Source organism: Strongylocentrotus purpuratus, unplaced genomic scaffold (assembly GCF_000002235.5).
Source record: "Strongylocentrotus purpuratus isolate Spur 01 unplaced genomic scaffold, Spur_5.0 spur5_scaffold_18, whole genome shotgun sequence".
Classification (NCBI taxonomy): domain Eukaryota; kingdom Metazoa; phylum Echinodermata; class Echinoidea; order Camarodonta; family Strongylocentrotidae; genus Strongylocentrotus; species Strongylocentrotus purpuratus.
Window position 1 is genome coordinate 32232445 of NW_022145603.1, and position 22480 is coordinate 32254924.

The 22480-nt window shown below is 35.7% G+C and overlaps 1 protein-coding gene across 1 annotated transcript in view; it reads left to right on the top strand.

Moving 5' to 3' along the window:
- Positions 1-22271, top strand: part of LOC593992 (ankyrin repeat and KH domain-containing protein mask-like) — a 40754-nt gene extending 18483 nt beyond the window's left edge. Inside the window, exons 6-21 of the mRNA XM_030988942.1 lie at positions 460-524; positions 902-968; positions 1679-1743; positions 2692-2758; positions 3500-3615; positions 4909-5007; positions 7414-7614; positions 9562-9675; positions 11826-11960; positions 12558-12764; positions 13323-13517; positions 14219-14357; positions 18331-18488; positions 19184-19267; positions 21282-21474; positions 22237-22271. Of these exons, the coding sequence (XP_030844802.1) occupies positions 460-524; positions 902-968; positions 1679-1743; positions 2692-2758; positions 3500-3615; positions 4909-5007; positions 7414-7614; positions 9562-9675; positions 11826-11960; positions 12558-12764; positions 13323-13517; positions 14219-14357; positions 18331-18488; positions 19184-19267; positions 21282-21474; positions 22237-22271 (1940 nt within the window). The remainder of the gene's footprint in view (positions 1-459; positions 525-901; positions 969-1678; positions 1744-2691; positions 2759-3499; positions 3616-4908; positions 5008-7413; positions 7615-9561; positions 9676-11825; positions 11961-12557; positions 12765-13322; positions 13518-14218; positions 14358-18330; positions 18489-19183; positions 19268-21281; positions 21475-22236) is intronic.
- Positions 22272-22480: the final 209 nt, after the last annotated feature.

Genomic DNA, 22480 nt, shown 5'->3' on the forward strand with positions numbered 1-22480 from the left:
AGTTATAGTTCTTGCAGTGGTAATATAGATATAAGAAGTTAACTGAATTGTCATTATGATATCATGGCAATATCACTGTTTTTGTACTTGCTATGTAAATGTCAAATTATCGAACTGATTAATAGACTGCACAGTATTTTGGAACAAAATTTCCATTTTCTGGTTTGGTTTTTGGTTCTGGATTTGGTTAGAAGTCACCAAAAACATATCCTTTTCAGTCATAAGTTTTGAGGAAAATTATATTTTATGCAAGGTGTGTGTCAAAACAATTGAAATAGTCGCATGACATCACATCATTCCTCTAGCTATCTGGTAATTTTGTACTTGCCATAATGACAGGAATGCACATTAAATTGTTCATTTAAATAATATATATATATATGTAATTTCAATTACTCTGTTATCATACAATCTCATATTACAATGTAATATGTTATATATGATGATTTAATTTCAAAGATGATGAGTATAGTAAAGCTCTTGCGGATGACATAGCAAAGAGGCTAATCGTGTCACCACCACAGGTAATTATTATCTCCATACAGATATCGTTTTTCTGACTTACGGTATATTGGTATTTCCTTTGCATACGCATTTCCTTAATATTTGTTTCATTACTGTAAAACAAGTTTACATTTAATTCGGTATTAGCCATTCAAGTATTCATAAATCCAGGTACACGCATTAGCTGTTTGCATCTGGAATGTCAAGTACGTAGTCAATCATGCAACGACACCATTAATTGCTCTTGTTCTTGACCAGTCTGTAATGACAGTGTAAACGAATAAAGAGTAGGATCATCTCATCAACCACTTATAAAAGTAGTTCTGGTTGCTAATTGTGATGCGGCTAGTGCAAGCTACTCGATGCCAATCTTAATACTGGTTTATTTTGTGTACAGGATGAAGAAAGTTTGGAACCACATAACGATAATACCCGCATCAGAGGCCTGAATCCTGAAGAAGCAGGTTCGTCATTATATTTGTTTTGTTTTTGTTAGCTTTAATTTGTTTGCGTAGTTAATTTGTGGTGTTTGTCAGTTTTGTTCATTTGTTTAGATCTAGATCAATTCTATATTTATCGTTCATAAGATATATCAAGTTTAATAACAATTATGACATTCATGTTGTTATCTTCATTTCTGTTTATGTTTATTTTATGTTCATTGATATCATTATCGTCATTATCATTATTCATATTTTGTTATCATCATCATCATTATTACTGTCTGACACGTTCCCTGACATATAATTATAGTTATATCATTATATCATTGCAGTGGTAATCTAGATATAAACATTTGTGTACTGCTCTGTAAATCCCAATTTAGCGAATCGGTTAATAGACTGCAAAGTATTTTTGAACTACTTTCTAATTTCCTGTACAATCATTTTTTTTCCTTCAGACTTGTTATTCTTAATATGGAAAGCATGTGGTTAGAACTCACCAAAAAATATCCTTTTTAGCTAAATGACGTAAAGAAAATTATATTTTAGTCAAGATGTGTACACAAATAAATCTGTCAATTTATAACCTGCTACAAAGGCAGGATTGCACATAATATTGTTAATTAAAAATAATGTAATTTTAATCACTCTGGAGTCATACAATCTTATATAACAGTGTAATATATGATACCATACAGTATAATATGGTTTTTGATGATTTACTTTCACAGAGGATGAATATGTTAAAGCTAATGTGGATACAAAAGCAAAGAGGATATCCATGATCTCAACACAGGTAATTATCATCTACATGCAGATATTGTATTACTAATTTAAGGGAAAACCAGTGAGAGAGAATGAAATGGCTATCTTGTTCAGTAATTCAAATTAAAATCTCTATGAAAGTAAATGTAGTTGGGAGTTATGATTATGAAGAAAATGTTAAATTCTGCCAGAAGAAAAAACAAATTAATAACCTCAGAAATTTGCTTGAAGAAATAGCGTTATAAAGACAATTAAGAGTCTTTTCCCCACACATTTCATTCTCTCGCAACATTTAGAAACAGTAGGATTTTAGGCAGTAAAGTGCCTGATTTTAGGTTCATAGTTACTCCCATTTGACAGCGTGAAGCTCGAATATATCTTTTTTAATATCGAAATCACCTTTTTACCACACTTGTTCGGTTCGCTTGCGGAGAACATTTAGGAGCAGGAGGATTGTGGACAACGAGATGCCCGAATATCCTGATTATAATTTGGGAATTAGTGCTACACGAAACTTTTTATTTTCCAAAAGGTTGCCGCTATAGAAAGGTTAAAAACGATGTACTACAGCATGTCGGGGTTACTGTTTCCTTGCCATATGCATTTCATTTATGATATTAAATTTTGATACACAAGTCTAATACCCACAAAATAAGTAAGCTTTTTTTAGAAAACGGATTCTATACAATCATGCTCTTATGAACTTCAAGTTTATTACTTCATCGCAGGTTTACATTTAACTCAGTACTAGCCATTCAATTATTCATAAACCCTAGTAAATGTATAAGCTGTTTGCATCTGAAATATCATGTTCTTAGCTTAGTCATGCATTGACACAACATATTACTCAGTGTAAAGAAATAAAGAGTGGGACCGCCTCATCAACTACTTTTAAAATGTATTTATAGTTGCTAATTGTGATGCAGTTTAGTGCAAGCTGATCGATGGCAATCTTAACACTGGTTTATTTTGTGTACAGGATGAAGAAAGTTTAGCACCACACAGCGATACTACTCTTGCCAGAGGCCTGAATCCTGTAAAAGCAGGTATGTGTATGTGTTTGTTGTTTTGGTTTTGTATATAGTTTTAGTTTGTTTGTTTTAGTTTTATTTATGGTAAACTATAATCTACAAGCTGAACTTTTTAATAGGTTCCTCACTTTTCACTCTGTATAACCTTCTATTCATTACAATTAATTTCGACGTCTTTTCAAAGAATTAATTATATATTGTGACACTTTTAGTATATTCCATATTATGTTCTAATTTTGTCAATTATGTGAATTCTTTTTATTTGTGAAATGTGAAATAAACTTGAACTTGTTTCTTTGTTTTCTGAACCGTCTATCAATCCTTAATTCATCGTCCGTAAAATGTAAAGTATCAATACGAGTTGATACAAAAATTAGTATTTACCTGTTAAAACTCCCTTTAAAGTGTTATCACACAGAGGTTGTTATTATCCAGTGATGAATTTAAACTGTAATCAATTCTGATCTATTAAATGTCAGTTAAATGAAATATTCTCCCCTAATAATGATTATAATAAATGTATTTACATTTGAAGGCCTTATTTAGGTGGTAGAATGTTAGTGCACACACACCACTCCCTTTGGAAGTATCTTGACCAGGCGCCAATTTACAAACGCACACATGCCAATCCGACCACATTAACGTTCGCATCCTTCTTGGTACCCATGTAATACCTGAGCGGAGAGTGGCAGATGTAGATTAATTATGAATGTATATATCCTACAAACACATATGTGTATTTCTTATTTATTACAGAAGGATTTGTCTTGGATAAGGTGGAGGCGCCCCAGGCTAAAGAAGATGATGAAAATATGCCAAATAAAATAGCAAGTCTGGTGGCGAAAATGCTTACGGAACAGGTTCACCTTAAGGTAGAATTCAATTTTGAACCTTGTATCTTTATGTGGGATAAAATGTACAGGACTATCTACAATGCCTTTGTTTTATCCTAAAATCTTCCACTTCTTTGTTTCATGTTATAAAATCTATATCCGTGCATGCATAATTTATCTGCGTGTTACCACAGAATAAAACTTTACCGATAAGAGTAACCATTAGCAGAATTTAATGAGTCTGTTTCTTCAAAAGCGCAGCGAACCATATTTTTGCGTAGGTAACAGACATTACCAGACTGTCTCGAAAGTGAGTGTTGTGTAACATGACCTTAAACTTTAATGTTAATTCTGATTCAGATTCTGATTCATTTTATTGGTCCATTAGGAAATTCAGTTTGTCATTACATAGATCACATCAACAATATACAATATAAATAATATACACGAATAGATAATACACAGTAGCAAATTTACAATGACGTAGTCATATAGAAACACAGATATATATCGTTTATACATAGTGGAATAATAAAAGAAAATAAATGGGCTTTAATACGACAATTGGCCAAAATACCATTGCGTATAATTCGCTTTTAGAGAGTTGTGACTGCCAGCATATACACTGTTGGTCATAATGGTGGAATAATTTTTTGTACCCCAATTTTTTGAATGATTTTGACAATGATTCATTCCTAATAGATCTAAATAATAGTATACATTCTCAGATTATATTTAATGACAATTGGGAAGTGTTTGTTTTGCGTGATTGCTAAAGCATGTGTGTGCTACTATGATAATTAACTAGGGGACCTACGTCCTTAAGTCATAACTGACAGTAATGGGGATTACTGCTTCATAAAAGGGCACTAATATAGCACATCGACACGTTTTTTATCCCGGGGGCTCACAGTAACGAGACCATTGCTTAGCCAATGAATCATGACTGTACGCAGCGGGCGCTAGGGTACGTCGACGCCCCCACACAGAAAAACAAACAAAGAAAATGCAATTAATTTTCAATAATTCATTGCATTTTGCCCCGACCCCCAACATAAAAAAATCCACTATGTGGGCATGCCTTGAACCATAATGCATGGCCCTACAAAGGATTTTGTCCTGTTGGGGATTGGGGGAAAATGCAATGAATCAATGATAATTTATTGTATTTCCTTTGTTTTGTTTTTGTGTGTGGGGGCGTCGACGTAAGTTTGGACCAAGTGGTTGTGTGATTGTCTTCAGGATCAGAACTAATGTTCCCATTACTTTCGTAAAATTGTTTTTGATAATAATTGTTCATATAGATGTGTATTCATATTCTTTATTCCTCAGGAGATAGGAACAGACAGGACTGATAGTGGTAGAGGAGAAGGAGTCTCACTAAGTATATGGGACTTTGCTGGACACGACATATACTACACAACCCATCAGGTAAAAGAACATTTTAAGAACATTAAATTCCTTGTAAATTCTACCGTGGTGCTAGGAATGCAAATGTGTAAAGTATTATTGTTTTAATCTGGAATTCGAAAAGAAAAAAATTGAATACATTTTATTGACTACAGTCTCGCATCATGGCATTAAAGGTACTATGTCCCATTTGCAGGCCAAAAAATGAAAAGGTTACATTCCAACGGCATTTGAAAGATAATACCAATTTAGAACTCCCCTAAAAAAAAAAGGGAGGGGGGGGGGGCTTGGAAATGTCTTTGCGTGGGAAAATAACGACTATTTGTTGTCAAATCGACTTAGGAGCTAAAGAGCCAATAAGTAATAGTCTTGATTTTCAGACGATTGTACCGCATGGTCGTACGTTTTATGCTGTGCAAAGATTCGATCAGTTTAATTTTGGCCATTACAAGAAGTGGGTTATTGATGTAGACAAATCATTTACAGCTCATTTCATGTATGTTATTACCAAAGAAGAAAAAAGGCAAGTCAGTCACACAATAGTGTCTGACAGTGAAGCCTAGCAAGTAAACGGGTTTCCTTACATAATTTGAATATTAGGACACTGCTAACGTTTACATTTCACAGATAGGACATACATTAAATATTCATAGTTCCTGCAAAGTTCTACAGAATTTGAGGATGGCTGCAAATGGGACATAGTATGTACTAAATATTTGACATTTCTCCTTTGATTTTGGTCAGTTTCAGTGTAGACATTTCATTCTCAAAGAAATTAGAACTGGAGACTATTATCTCTTTCTTTCGTTATAATGCTTCAGTTCAGAGCACATGGATTCACGTTAATATGCAAAGCTGTTGGCCTACATATTGGTTTTACCATAGGTTTTATTCATGTGCATTATTGTGTGGTCCAGTCATAGATGCAAAGTCATGCCCAGGATCTATATTATTGCTTCTTTTATTTGTTTGATATTCCACTGAAGGAGAACTGACTGCACATGTAATAGTTAAGAATTGCTGGCTTCTTGCAATCTAATTCTTAATTCTGTAAAAAAAAAAAAAAAAAAAAAAAAAGTTTTTTTCAACAGAAGTTTCTTATACATTTGACCTGTTAACTGTCACGGAGTAATCTAGGAATTTGATAATATGTATGCAATTGGTTGGTTTATCATTATGTACCTTAGCATAGATACTCGAAAATTGATAACGGCTATATGTATAGAGCCAGAGGACCTACATCAGGCAGTTTTATCCGAAGAACTTCATAATTTTTTAGGAAATTATTGCTATGTCTCTGGTTTGAATACATATATTGCAATTTAGAGACCTATTGCCCTTACTGTTGAAATTTACAAGGGATATGAATGATCTACTTGTTAATCATTTATAGACAGTGCCTAAGGTCCCTTATTATAATAGAAATAAGAGAACACATAGAAACAACATAGTAAGTTAGTTATTAAATAATGTTTATTCATCATTTGTATTGCCTTCTCCTGCAGGTGTTTCTGACGTGGCGAGCCATTTATGTGATTGTCTTTGATCTCAGTAAAAGTTTGTATTCTGTCGTTCCCCCTGAATCCAGAGACGAGTTTTATGACAAGGTATTTCTTTATTTCATTTTATACTGCTTGGTAAAATTAATTATGCTTTACAGTGGATAGATAAATGGAAGATAGGGTTGTGTTGTGCTTTTTTTGTAAACAATAGTTATTTGCTGAATCTTTATTTGTAAAGTTGTACATATTTTCGTCATTCATTACTTGTGTAAAATGTATTTATGTATTAATATTATGATAGCTTTTATTGGTTGACGTTTAGACTCTTTGTTCAATACAGCTTCAACTACCCGTTTCGTTTTTGATTAATTCATGTGTAAATCGTTGGTGCAATTAAATCAGTGATGTATAAACTTTTTTTTTCGAGAGCATGGTGAGATATTAAATAGTTGAAATGTACATCTCTTTGAAAGTCCATCTGTGTTAAAAATACACGTTGGTCTACAAGGTTAAGCTGCCAATCACTTCAACACTTGGGCATTTTGCTCAGGCTTTTTTTGATTAGTTAGTCTGATTTTTCTGCTTCTATTGGAAGTAAGTTATTTTTTGGAGTGGACTTGGGCTTTAAGCTAACTTTATGTTGCAATCCTTCGTCATGATAATTTTATGGTAATATTGCAATTTAAGTAAATAATTATGATAATGTAATAATTAAATAACTTGAGTATGATTCTGTAATCGGTTCGTTTTTTACAAGATAATAAAGATAAATAAATCAATGAATTATTCAACAACTACAAAATTGCAAATTATGTTAGATGTGAGGAGTGAGATATGTATTCCTTATATGATTACAAAGCATGGTGTTTATGTGTGTTTTTATCATTGGCCTTATCATATATACTTCTTTACAATTAAAACACAGGCTAAAGGAGGTGCCAAATCAGAACTGACATGTCTAGAGTTCATCAATTTCTGGTTGTGTTCCATCTTCGCCCATGCTGTGGCGCCCTCTTCGGTCAAGAATAACGATACGTCTACGCCTACTCAAAAATCTCCACCAATATTCATCGTTGGAACCCATCGAGAAAGTGTGCAAGGAAATGCAAAAGAGAAAAAGGAAAAGGTAATGGTTCATGATATACGTGTATGTTGATGATAAAATAATAATTGTGTTTACCCCAGGAAGCTCCATCAGCATCAGCTGTTCTTCCTGACGGTCCTCCAATTTTTGCTATCGCCAATACCCCCAAATGCCGCGATGTGCGCCTGACGGTGGTACACGTAATATGCATGCACAATAAACGTATCTGAAAGTTATTTCGATCGTGCAGGGATTTCAAACTTGTCTAGCTTGCTTTCGGAGCAACTTTTTCCAGGTCGTAGGATTCGGGGCAATTTTACCCAAGTCACATCTCTCATTCAGGGATATATCTGTGAAGGTTTTTTTTCTTTCTTTTTTTCTCGCGACCAGCACACAGCAGATTTACAGTATCGCACCATATTCCAAATGACAACTCAGTTTGTAAAAAAAAAGGATAATTGCTTACGATATACTGTTTAAAAAAAGGGGGAAGTGAAAGGTATCGCCATCCAACTATTGCAATTTTATATTGACTACCGGCTGCCACGCCTCTCCGCACCCGCCAAATCGGAAGGCACAGTACAGCCGCACATAATAGAATGGAAGCGACTAACTCGCCAAGCTAACCCAGAGTGAATTTGAAAAGGGGGCAATTAACTAACATCCAGTCATTTGGAGGTATTGGCGATAGGTTGAATAGTGGCAAATATGGATTAATAGGTACCTCTAGATTTGCGCGGACTGATACGTGTGACGTCCATTCAAAGCAGTGCATTAAAAGGACGTCGACCGTAGCAATTCCCATTGTCTTCGTGCGAATCTAAAAGTCCCTAATGTCTTGCCAAAGGACGTTAGTGCCGGGCTGGGATTCAAACCCTCTAACCTTACATTATAAGTTAAGTAAACGCCTTACTATGCCGCGACACCTCCTCGTCTATGATGTGTTTTGAACCAAGAGTTAGTACACACGGACAATAACATGAAATATACACTTTATACTCCCTTTACACAGACAAGACCGACACCAGAACGACAAAGATCGAACAAAAAGTACCATACCCGGAGTTAGACTGAAAGCTTCAGCCTCTGAGTTTATCGACGGATGTTTCGCTGATACTTCATCTGACTAGACCGAGATGAATGATTTTTTTTCTTTATCTTTATGTCTTCAAATATCCACTTTAGCTGCAATACTTCAATCCTAATATATTTACTGATAAATAACTGTGTATTATGTATTGTGTATATGTTTTTAATTTTTGTTTGTTGTCATTTTTAACATGTTCTTTGTCCCTTGCCTACAGGGCTCCCTTAAAAAGCAGGCCTTGCGGCGTTGATGGGACTATCCTGTATTTCAAAGAAGTCTGAATAAATAAATAAATATACTAATGAATTGATTAACATTCCTCGTCATCGTGGAAAAGGGCAAAAACTGAAATATATACTTTGACTTACGATAGCTTGCTCATTTTAATAGCTCCTAAATTAACTGTTAATTTGAGAAAGTATTTTCGTCAACAGGAGCCGTTGTCAGGTTGACAAATGTCAGTTTTAATAAAAAATTCCCCATACCAGAAGGTTATTTCTGTCTGACCCTGAGTGGCTATTATATTGGTCAATTGGTTTTTGTTAGGAGTCAGTTTGGCATTGGGAGTGGGCTATGGTATTTAAACAGCTTGACTAGAATAACTTTGCATTATTTGGATTTATATTTTATTGTGAATTGGATTTTTAAAGGAAAACTTCACCCTGATTTCTTGTTGGTTTCGATAGTACCAGAAAATTAGAAAAACGGATATTTATTGATCTCTCATTTTCCCCCTTGTAGCATAACCAATGAGATATTATGGTGGACTTCAATTGCATTATGATATTTCTTTTTGTTTGCATAGAATATAATGATCTTATATGAAGTGAGGTATGCATGCATGCTTTAACATTATAAGTAAAATTAGTATTCTTATTCATTTCACTCTTTTTGTCTTCAAGATTGGCTGTGCCTTTAAGGAGATCCGTGAATCTATCATGAAGAGGCCGTTTGAATGCCATGTGGTTCCCAAGTATTATGCTATCGAAAACAGCTTAGAGGACAAAGATGAAGAGGTACATTATGAATAATCATCAACTATCACAATTTATAGTAACCCTATAGCAAAGGAGTATTACTGATTATCTATACAATCCAAAAAGTAAAGTGGCTTTTCCTTGCACTTACAAAGTGCTGCACAAATTGCTCCACGTGTTTGGACCACTTCAACAATAAAGTATATCACTTCAAAATGTTAAGCTAACGCAGTCAATTGTTCTGTAGCAAAATAAAATCTACAAATCATATCATAACTTGGGGCCACTTGAATGAAATGTGATTGTTTTTTAAACTCGGTTCTGTTTTTGTCTTAAATATTGTCCCAATGTTTGAACTATGGCATATATTATGATGCTCTTTCAAACACAAAGAGCTGACATACCCAAAAGCTGCTCACTCTAAAACGTGATGTTCATTCGTTTTAACATGAAATTCAATGTTTTGTGATAGTAATCCTAAATCTGTCACTTATAGAATCATAATTCCGAAACACTTTTAATTTTATGCTAGTTACAAAAGGGTAATTCTGAAAAATAATATTTAGTTATATAATATTTTAATGACTGCGCATGATTCATGCTTTAATTGCCTCTCTAAATAATACAACTGTAAACATATGTTTTTTATATGCATCATATCACTTTTTTCATTACCCATTGTCGATTCTTCTCCACATTTATGTTCTACATCTAGGCTCCCTACATCGATGATCCCTTTCTAACTCTAAAGTGATATTTTTGTGCAATAAGCTTAATATTCATGAACATACTCAATTTTTCGTTGCATTAATAATGACATTGCCTTAAATATTTTGATAATTATTTATCCACATCTTCGTACCATGTTTATGAATATTATAGTATTAATGACTGCTTTGAGAGAAATAGTTGTTTTTATACGCTTAAGGGAAGGTTAGAATTGTGCTATTGCCCACGCCTCGGGCAATAGCCCAATTGTAACCTTCCCGAGAGCGTATAAAAACAACTATTTCTCAAATATTAAAGCAGTCATTAATACTTTTATATGCCGAAAACAAAAGAGTCAACTAATGACACCACCTTGGCCTTTCTCTAGTTTATCTGCGGTTGTTTTTTATGAGTGTATCTTTGAGAGTAGACTAGATCTAGATTCTAGTCTAAGCAAGACATTTTTACAATTTTGGGGGTGGGCCGGCCCTGTGGGAAATATAGAGAAGAACCTGCACTTTCATATGGCACCTCACTTATTGAGTATCACCTTCAGGATCACAACAGATAAAGGTTTGAATCTTGAATTGAAAAACAAAAACTTGACTTTTGTTTTGGATGGTCGCGCAATGCACGTAGACTGCATATAGACTGCATTGCGTGCAATCTCTATGGGAAGAATTTCAGCACACAACATCGGGTGCGCGATCAGACACCCTGACTACTAGATCTATTTTCGTCTACTTCTATGCTGGTACTCCATTTTCAGCAACTTAACGAACATGTTTATGGATAATTTCACGTACCCTTTTTGTTGTTCTTGCTGTCAGCGAGTCTTGAATTTGATAAGTTGAAATCTTGGGAGAGTTTCTTTGGCCATTTTTGTCTTGTTTGGAATTGTCTTGTCTTGTATGAAAATACCGAACAATTCTTCGCACACGTACGGTATCCGCAATGGCTCAAACCATTTTTAACATGAAAACCTATGGGTATTTTACCAAGACTGAACTATTTTCCCAGTAACCATGGTTACTGGGATTTTAGAACTATTTTTTTTGAACTATTACATGGGTTTGGAATTTTACCGGGAATTTTACAGGAATAGTTAAAGTTTATAAATGCAATTTCGACCAATCAGATGGCTGGATTTCTTAAGTGAGGTATATAATTTGTAATATTTAATAATAATAATAATAATAATAACAGCCTAATAGTCCACTCCAAATTTTATTAAACCGAAACGGAAATTCTTTTTGCCCAATTGATCGTGAGCCCGGCAGCCACTGAGCAGCGCCAGATCGACGTTGCTCTATCCCTTATATTGGCGTGTGATATAATACCATTGCTATTTAGTATATTGTTTTTTGTATTTTGAAGTTTTATTATGATGTAAATATCTGAATAATTTGTAAAACAGACAATAACAATATATATTTTTTTAAATAAACAATAAACCGACCAATACTTACTGCTCTTTGAAGCTGGTTGCGTTGAGGAGACATATTGAAAAAGTAGCGATAGAAGAGCCTTACATGGGAGAAGAAATTCCACTCAGATGGCTCTTATTTGAGGAAGCTCTAGCTGCAGATCAAATCAATTACATGACATTAGATCAGGTAGGACTGCAACTCTTATTCTTGCCATTTTTAAGTAATTTACATTGATATGTACTGTAGTGTTTCAAATAATTTTCGCTTGGGTATTGAGGTAAACGAAAATTAGAGAGCATTTGTATAGATATGATGTTTAAATTCTTTTGAAACCTTTTTTCTTCTTCTTCTTCCAAATTTGCCATTTTTATGTACTGGACTTTCTAGCTATTTTTTTAGTATGTATTACATTTTTAAGTAAATTTAAGTTGTGTCCTTATTTCATTTCCTCATAGCTACGTACAACTCTCCTGGTATTGTTGGGAATATGTAATGCTTTATTATTTAAATGCATCAATGATACCCTTTCAATTTTTAAATGGCCAAGTTTATGCCCGTCTTAATAATGGATGTAGTGCCTTTGAAAATCTTGGCGTCGGATTCAGGCAACATGTTGCCTTCTGTAAAAGTATTGTTTCATTATTATATTTATATTCTGTATATTATGCCATTTGTAAATTAATTGCCATGTTACTGTTATGATATATTTTTTATGTGATACAAATATTTGTGATATTTTTCACCAATCATATGATTTTTAAGTCATTGTTTGTATTCTCCCAGACCAAGAAACTGACGCAGCCAGTCGGGATGGAATCAGAGGGTGAACTATTCACGATGCTGACCTTCTACCACGACCTGGGTTACATAGTCTACTACGGAGGCATTGAAGACAAGCAGTCTCTCCTAAAAGACATGGTGATCCTAAATCCTCAATGGCTGATTGATGTCTTCAAGCAGGTCATTACCATCCTGGATCCCGCAGAGATGGTAAGAGACCTCCTTCTCTTTTACAATCTCATTTATGTATGATGCGGTAAGCTGCAGCAGTTGTTTTAATATACACAATGAATTGGAAGTGGGAATTAAAAACTAATTGCGTACCACAAAGGTCCTATGCAGTCGGTCTTACGAGACATTGATGTCTTTAAGCAGGTCATTACCATTCTTTGTTTTGCAGAAAGAGGAAGTAACCTTTTCCTCTATTCAAACAAATATTGTGGATTTACATAGAGCTTAATACATCAACAATGTCCGTACTAGCTTTACATATGTATCATTTCCCCCGTCATCGGATTCAGACAAAATGTATCTATGTGTTAACAAATAGAAAATTAGAAGTACAGTACACTTACAAGGTAAACTGCAGCACTATAACCTATGTAAAAAAAAAAGGCTGTAAAGAAGTCTCCTGACAGAAAGAGTTTTAGAGTATTGATAACAATGTTAGGACATATTTTTCATACCATGTAGTAATGGTTTACAATCTATACTCCTATGTCCAGTTACTTTAACTGCCATTAAGTTTACATTGTGTTTTAATTCCAGGACGGGATCGTGAGTGATGCTTGGGCCACTCTTGAGAAGGATGGTATCTTAGAGGATAGGTTGATTCAGCATATGTGGCAAGGCTTCTTGGGACAAAAGGAGGCCTTAGTCAAGCTTATGGCCAAGTTTGATCTCATTTGTGAGGCTCCTGTAGAACGACTCCAGCAAGCGCAACAGGATGGAGTCGACACTGAGGTAAATATCCAGCTAAATGGTGCTCCCACCCGTGCTCCCGCAGCAAAGCCCCATATTCTGTCAAAGGTGTAGGGTTATGGTTATAATTAGGTTTTCGATTTACGGTTAGAGTTTATTGTTTGGTCCAGTGCTGAAGTTAGGCATTCGGTTAGGGTAGGAAATTACCATGAAGCAATTCTCGCAGGTGCTAAACATCATGTTTTAAGTAAGCCTCAAAATATTTTCGCTAGAAATATACGGACAATAAAGGTGCAAAACAGAGGCCTTTTCCCAGCTTGTTTATATAGGTATACTGCCAAAAAAATGACACAGGGTTGGAAATAGGTTCATAATGTCGAAATGTTAAATGTGCTTAATTTTGATACCATAATTTTGTTTATATCTTTCCATACATGTTCCTTTTAAAATGCTGTTTTGTGCTGTGAAAAGTAGGGATTAAGTACAGTTTTGACAGCTTTTACAAATGGTACTAAAATGTCCTTTTTCCAAATTTGGAATCACAATTGCTCAATAGATCCACGTTGTTGTGAAACTTGCTACAATTCAGTGACATGAGTAGGATGTGTGAAATGAAATAATGAGTGAAATACGAATTGATTTTTTTTCTTTTCTTTTTGGATTTTACAAAATGTATTTTTTGTCTTGGTATATTTTGTTTTGTATTCATGGTTTAAGTGTTTGGATATGTTTTAATATTTTAGGTATCAAATGCAACAGGGAAAGTGGTAAAGAAGCGCTACTACGTTCCTTCCAGGCTGACGTCCCATTGCTCCCCAGAAGAGATTGCACAGATTAAATCTTCTACAGACTTTTATGTGGACTTCAGGGGCTTCTTAACAGGTGAGAATTAATTCATCATCTGTTTACAGCCAGATGGGTGTTAACACGTGTAATGTATCGCTGAGTTTATGCCTTTCTTGCTCCAAAGGGACTGTATGGCAATTAGATTGCAACAAGGTTTGTATAAAGTCAAACCTGTCGAAGTTGCCACCTCTCTATAAAATGCCTCCTGTCTAGAAAGACCATGCATTTTGTCTCTCTTGAGAAAGCAAAATGTGTCCTTACAGACCACCTTTCTATAGTGGCCACTTGCTCCATTTTCCTTGAGTGTCCTCAATAGACAGGTTTGACTGGCCTGTACAGGTTGTTACCAAGGATGACCCATGTATCCAGAGTAAACAAGAAGTTCACTATGTCCAACTCACGTATTGATTTGAAGATTTAAGGATTGCCTTCAACCTTGAGTAGAAAAAGGGTAAATTACAGACTATTCATGATATTGTTTTGGTATCAGATTTGTCTACAGTATTCTTTTCATTTGCTTTAATAATAATGATAATATCAATATTGGATATTATATCCTGCATCAAAAATTTGTTGACTTTTGATTGGTTGAGAGCTCGTCACCTGATCAGAAATATTTGACCTTTTTTTTAGAAAGTATTATATGAGAGTACTATTTTGGTTTACTATTTGGGAGTTGAAAAAAATGTGAATTTTTTTTTTAATTGAAGACATTTTTTTTTTCAAATCTTAATTTAATGAAAACAAAATATTTTAATTCTTTTTAGATAAAAATTAACATTTTTTTTGTTCTAATTTTTTTAAATTTTTTTAAAAATATTTTTTTGATGCAGAATATAAAACAAATATACCATGCCTTCTATTCGAGGTACTGGTTAAACTATGGGCCTCGGTGACCTCAAAAGAACCATTTGCTTCGGGGGCTGTGCCCCCCCCCCCCAGCAAATTGTACTATTGGAGTCCCCAGATAGCAAAATATCTGGGGCCCATCTGGGTTTTGTATGGGCTGACTAAAACCCACGTGGCCCATACAAAAACCAGATGTATACCAGATGGGCCTTCCCACCCAGAACCCACACATATGGGCCCCATGTGGGCCCCATGTGGGTTTTTGTTTGTGAAAATCGCACTTCGAACATCGGCTGGGCCCAGCTAAAAACCAGATGTATACCAGATAGGCCTTCCCACCCAGAACCCACACATATGGGCCCCATGTGGGCCCCATGTGGGTTTTTGGTGGTGATAATCGAACGTCGAAGATTGTCTTCACCCAGCTGAAAACCAGATGTATCCCATATGGGCCTTCCCACAAAGAACCCACAGGTACACGGAGCCCACGTGGCCCATTTAAAAACCAGATGTATACCAGATAGGCCTTCCCATCCAGAACCCACAAGTACCAACACATATAGGCCCCATATGGGCCCCATGTGGGTTTTTGGTGGTGATAATTACACGTCGAAGATTGTCTTCACCCAGCTGAAAACCAGATGTACAGTGCGTCCCAGAAAAAACGAAACCGAGAAGTATCGATGTTCTATCATAACTTAATCACAACTATAATTAATGAATGATACATATTTGGAAAGCTTATAGAGTCTTTTCTTTCATGTGATGCTACTCAGATAATGCATATTTCACGCATGAGTGATTAAAAGCAATTTGAAGGAGGGGAACCAAAAATACATTTGGCGGGCGGTATCTGAATTTCGAAGTAAAATTCACATTTCTAGAAAGTTGAGTTTCTGTCCTTTCATATGACACCTCAATCAGGAAAATTGAGCGAGGAATGACAAAGTTCTGTTTGTTTAAAGTAGTGCTTGCATTTCCATAATAAACGAATTCGTTTTCACTGGCTACCTGCAGTAGCAACAAGCAAAATTGACAAAAGACTTAACTCCGTTTCGTTGACAATCAGCCGTAGATGAGAGTCTTCATGCATGGCTGATTGTCAACGAAACGGAGTTAAGTCTTTTGTCAAATCTGCTTTTTGCTACGGCAGGCACCCAGTGAAAACGAATTCGTTTGTTAAAATTATGAAAATGTAAGGGCTACTTTAAACAAACAGAACTTTGTTATTCCTTGCTCATTTTTCTTGATTGAGGTATCATATGAAAGAGCAGAAAATGAACTTTCTAGAAATATGAATTTTTCTTTGAAATTCAGATACCGCCCGCCAAACTACTTTTTGGTTTCCTTCCTTCAAATTGCTTTTAATCACTCATGCGTGAAAAATGCATCACGTGAGTAGCATCAACTGAAAGAGGAGACTCGAAGCTTTCCAAATATGTATCATTCATTAATTATGGTTGTGATTAAGTTATGATAAAACATCGATACTTCTCGGTTTCGTTTTTTCTGGGACGCACTGTATATCAGATGGGCCTTCCCACCAAGAACCCACAGGTATACGGAGCCCACGTGGCCCATATAAAAAACAGATGTATACCAGATGGGCCTTCCCATCCAGAACCCACAAGTACCAACACATATTGGGCCCATATGGGCTCCATGTGGGTTTTTAGTGGTGAAAATCGCACGTCGAACATTGTCTTCGCCCAGCTGAAAACCAGATGTATACCAGATGGGCCTTCCCACCCAAAACCCACAAATATATCCCATCATTTGCATAATGAGTATGGGGTGCGGGCACATCTATGTTTTTTTTAACAATTTATCTAAATTTACAGGATATTTCTTAATTACTGATGATTTAGTTATTTGCAATTCATTTCGAAAATACTACAAAATGTAAATTGCCAATTATTAGGAAATTTCACTACTTTGTTTAAATTACATTTAATTAAACATGAATTAGAAAAAACACTAACTATAATCTAAAACAGATTCAATAAAATACAAGTATATGGAAATGTCTTTTCACAACCAAGTCTTCTTAACACCAATACCTTTACATTGGAAATGTTAGACGATGTGTTGTTGCCATTGACCAATTTAATTAGTACAAGTGCTACATAACCTACTAATTATGTCTGCTAATTGGAGCTTTCAATCAGTGGTTGAAAGTTGTGCCAAATGGTACGACTGGTCCAGTTAAAACTGGTAACCCTGGAAATTGAAATGGGATAAATGAATTCAACTTGGAAAAATAGGAACCCATTTAAACAATATGAAGCCCATTTAAAACCACATTGGCCCATATGGATCCCATATAAAAACCCGCTTATAGCCCATATGGGGCCCATATAGAACCCACTTGACCCATATATAGAATGTGGTAGGTCCCACATAAAACCCACATATGGCCCATCTGGTGCCCAATAGGTAACCCTTGTGTATATTGATGGGCCAATTGTGGGGTACATCTGGGTTTCACGTGGGCCCATCTGGGCCAAGTGGGTACAATCTGGGCCGCCCATCTGGGGCCCTTCTATAACCCGGGTGCAGATTGCTGGGCCCCACATGGGGCCTATCTGGGACCCATCTGGGCCAAATGGGCCAAGTGGGCAAGAGATGGGCTGGCCCATCTGGGCCAAGTGGGCCAGCCCAGTTGTAACCAGATAAAACCCATATGGGCCCCATAACATTTTGCTATCTGGGTCACCTCTTGCATAGTTTTAACCAGAACCTCTCAAGGCAGTGTATATTTGTATAATATCAGAGTGCACATATCCACCACGCAAGGTGCTCAAGGTGCTCCAATATTACCCCGGCTCTGCTGTGTTACTGATTGTAGGTTGCTCCCAGCAAATCAATGAATCCTTCCCTGCCGGTACCCTTATAACCCCTGGGTGGAGAGTGGCAAATGTAGAATAATGTATTGTAAAAGAACGTGTCAGGGCGGTTAGGTGTACAAACCACTAGACATAGTTATTACCATGTTAATAGTCGGAGTTTAGTCCATCTTTTTGGAAACTTGTATTTTGTTTCTCAGAAATATTTAATTGTCTTGAAGTATTAGCGCAGCTAAGAAATCTTTTTGAGCTGGCTTTCACAACGTCACTAGCCATAATATGTTGGTCATCTCTCTTGTTTGCTATTTACACAGATGGTCTGTTTCATCGGTTGATGGCGAGAACAGTCAGATGGATGCGTGAAAGAGATGCACAACCAGTGAATCTTTTCTATCGGCACATCAGTCTTATGGTTGATGAAGTGCATCATGCCTTACTAGAGATGTTACCTCCTCGTGAAGCAACTATCAAGGTCTGAGCAAGCGTCAGCAATACCTTTTACTTTTTTTTATGGTGGAGATACTGAATTGTAGGTACATTTTTTGAGGCCGCACATCGGATCCCTTCATAGGCAATAAATAGCCTCCACCGGGCAATGTCATAGTCAATCTCCTGAAGTCAATCACACCATACGTAGAGAATCAAAAGCTCTTCGGGGCGCTTATTCATTTTAAAGAATTGCATTGTGTAACCCTGAAACGTTACCTATTCAGTTCAAGGTGTGGTTCTTAGTCCTGTAATCTGAAAAGCGAAACCTCATATATAATATCTCACCTTTAGTGTTTTAATTTGTATTAAAAACACATACATTCTTAGCTGATAAATGTATTTAAGATATGATCACAAGCCTAATAAATGTTTCTATTTATAATTTATCTTTTTGTTCTCGTTTTGTTTTGTAATGTTTTGTTATATTTTGTTATTCGATAATTTGTAGTTTTAGATCGTATTTTAATTGTATAATGCAATTATTGCTCTCTTACAAATCAGTTTATGTGCGCTGAGGAGCATAATCTTTAAAAAAACGCACACAGAATAAAATAAATTTATTAAAAAAAAGGAGTAAATGACCCTCACAAAATTGAAGGAAACTGTACACAATTACACACCATCATATTATTAATTTCTTAATCTTTTCCCCTTTACCTTTGGTGCTGAACATGTCAGGTCACTGTATTCCGAGGAGCGGTAGCTGATTCTGATCATGATGGGGATAGTAATACACCTCCAGCTCCAAGTGCTGTCAAAGAGGTAGGTAGCTCATCAGGATGGTTTCAATAACTACACAATAGACATCAACAGAGACGGAGGCGCATACCAGTTCTCTGATATTTGCGCGTTCACAAAATCTTGTTTGTGTTCGATTGGAAAACTGGTAGCTTGCTTAAGTCTGCCAGTTTAAATCTTAGCCTCTAAACCATGGAATTTAAACAGTTTTTGGATGTGTCATAGAACGTTTATTTATAATAGAAACTACAGTTAACTCTGCATTTAGTCAATTCGGTTGGGACCGCGAATAAATAGTTTGACTTAGACTAAATGTAACTAAAAGTGACTCGGTAATGTAGCCTCAGGAGCTGAAACAAAATCCTGAATTTAGCTCATGCTGCAATCATAACTATCTACCTTTAGGTCAGTCAGGAATCCCATGACTTTTACAAGTCGATCGCCTGTCTGATTATCAAGATATTTACGATTGGAAATCGAAATTTCATTTCGTTTTCCTAACGGTTTTTATAACACTAAAGACTATTGGGGAAAATGAGTATGGTAAAATTGATCACTCAAAGACTTTTACTTTTGGGGGTTACTTTTGGGGGGCACTGATCATTTTGAAGCGCAATTTGTTTAGGGCGTCAATATTACACCATATCACAGACACTGATGACACGTAGGGCCATGCATCTCAGAGTTAACATTGTTAAACGATGCCTTTAAGAAGCGTACATAATACATGACTTGCATAGGTTTTTCCAAAAAAAAAGTTTAACTATAAACGACAAAATACGACTTTTACGTGAGTTATGCAGAGTTAAAGAGAAGGTTCATTGATTTAAAAAACTAACTTTAATGTCATTATTGCAAATTCAAAGTAATGAATATTAACAATTAAAAAACGCTTAGATACAGCCCAGACATAGCGCCTGAAAATCTCCCCGGTCGCTGCTGAGATATGACGTCTCATGTTGAACATGATGTGCACAAGCAGACGATGTCCCATGACATCTCACACAATTTCAGTGCCTGTTTTGTCATCTTTTCTTGAGTTCTTTTCTTATTTCAATACCCTCAGGCGAAATTTGTAATCTATTGCCTCACTCTAAACCCCGTGCATGGTATTATTCTGATGAAAAAAGCGAGGATAAAAAGAAGGGAATCCGTCGCTTGTAAACGCATTTTATTTTCAGCTGCATACACCGCGGCATGATCGGCGTTTAAAGAGGGAACAAATTACATCCATGCTATCATTCCGGAGGTTTTTAATTTGAAAGTGTGGTTTCTTTGATTGTTCATTAACCCCTATCCTGTGTAGTGACGGCATTAAAACATCGTTGTTTTTCCGGCGAACCTCTCGCATGTACCAGATGCTATGGAGGTTGTTTTATTTGTAATTTTATAAATCACCCGATATGTAGTTGACTTAAAACTTGCATGATGGCCATCTATTAGCTTACCAGTTTCTTCGCTATTTGCCATATTTGTGATTTTCTATGAACCGCACTTTAACTGTAATTGATTTCTTTGAGTCATGTTAGATTGGAGGAGAGTAAAGTTAGACAAAACAGTTAATATAAGCCATATTTTACATCTAGTTTATGTGGTAACACAGTTCAGCTATCAATCTGTGAAACTTTGTGTTTCATCAAAATGGTACACCTTTCTCAGACCGTTCTTTGTCAGTAGGTTTATGGACAATTGTAAATGAACTTACAAAAGAATAGTTCATTATTAATTTTGGTCGAGATATATTGGAAACCAAACCTGGAAATAAATATACTGTTTATGGATCAGGAAGTTGAGCGGACCATTTATTTGTCTTCACCCAAATCGGCAATGAATGTTCATGTGTCCCGGACTTTGTTAGGTTAAGAGACAATATAAACCAATGTGACGTGCTATCAATGCATCATTCTAATGACAGTTTCGTTGTAGATCCATCTACTATGATATGTGAATTTAAATAACAGTTAGGTTAGCTTGAAGTAGCCAAAATTAATTTAAAGATAAAACATCTGTCTTGGGGCTGTTTGTGTATTTATGGCAGGTGATGGACTTTGTAACGGAAACCCTTGATAGCCTTATTCAGCACTGGGCTAGAAGGATGGAGTATGATGTGCGGTTTACGTGCCCGAGTCCCAAGTGCAGTAAGAAGAAACTGCTTAAAGACTGCTACAAGGGAAAGTCACTCAAGTGTGGACTACATAACATCCCTACGGCTGCAATCAAAATCAAGTTTGGTAGGTATATAAGGCTTGGTACCCCACCAAAAACTATTTTGCTCTCTATTAAAACAAATCTCCCACGCAGAAAACCTATGGTCACATTAGTTAGTCTCTCGGATAGTCTTTGAGTGAGGGAAATGTAAGATAATAACTTGTCCATATAGATAGGTAGTCGAATCTATTTCATTCATCATGAAAAAACATTTAAATAAAATAACATACAATATCGCATAGATATAAATTCAAAATAATAAACATTACAAGGATACGCACACAACATAATATACATCATAAAGGTAATCTGGACAAAACATCTACTGAGTAATAATTAGGTTTTATATCTCTTTCAAGAAACATTTAGTGATGGACCAGATTTGATATATAACGGTAAACTGTTCCAGAGTTTGGGCCCTTTGAAAAAAATACAATTTTTAGCTGGTGAGATGCGTATTTTGGTAAATGAAAGTCTGAAGTTCCACATGTGTTATAAAAATGTATATCGGCATTATAACAAAAAAAAATCTGAAATACTGTGTGGTTTATAGTTTTCAAAATATAATTACATACACATTGCAATGTCATAATCAGAGAAATCAAATATATTCAACATATTCAGGTTATTAAATAACGGCTTTGTATGGGCAAGAACATTTGCATGCGAAATGATTCTGGGTGATCGTTGGTTGGTGAAAAATGCGAAGCATTACATAAGGCCTGTTGGTCATAAAACTGAAGGCTAATTCTGGTGATTGATAACACCTGTTATTTGATAAACAGCCGAATGGTGTAACATTCCCGATGAGAGCCATTGATGCATCTTTAATATAGATAAAAGTCACTCATGTGTAGACTAGTTGACCCACCTGTACACACTGACATAGAATAGGGCCTGCATGGAACCCAAGTCTTATACTTTCGTACGTGGTGGGTTATGTTATACTTGATTTTCTTCATACTCCTCAACTATTATGCATATGTGGGGGGTTCTTACCGGTACCTTTCTTCTTAGGGAGTCCACCCA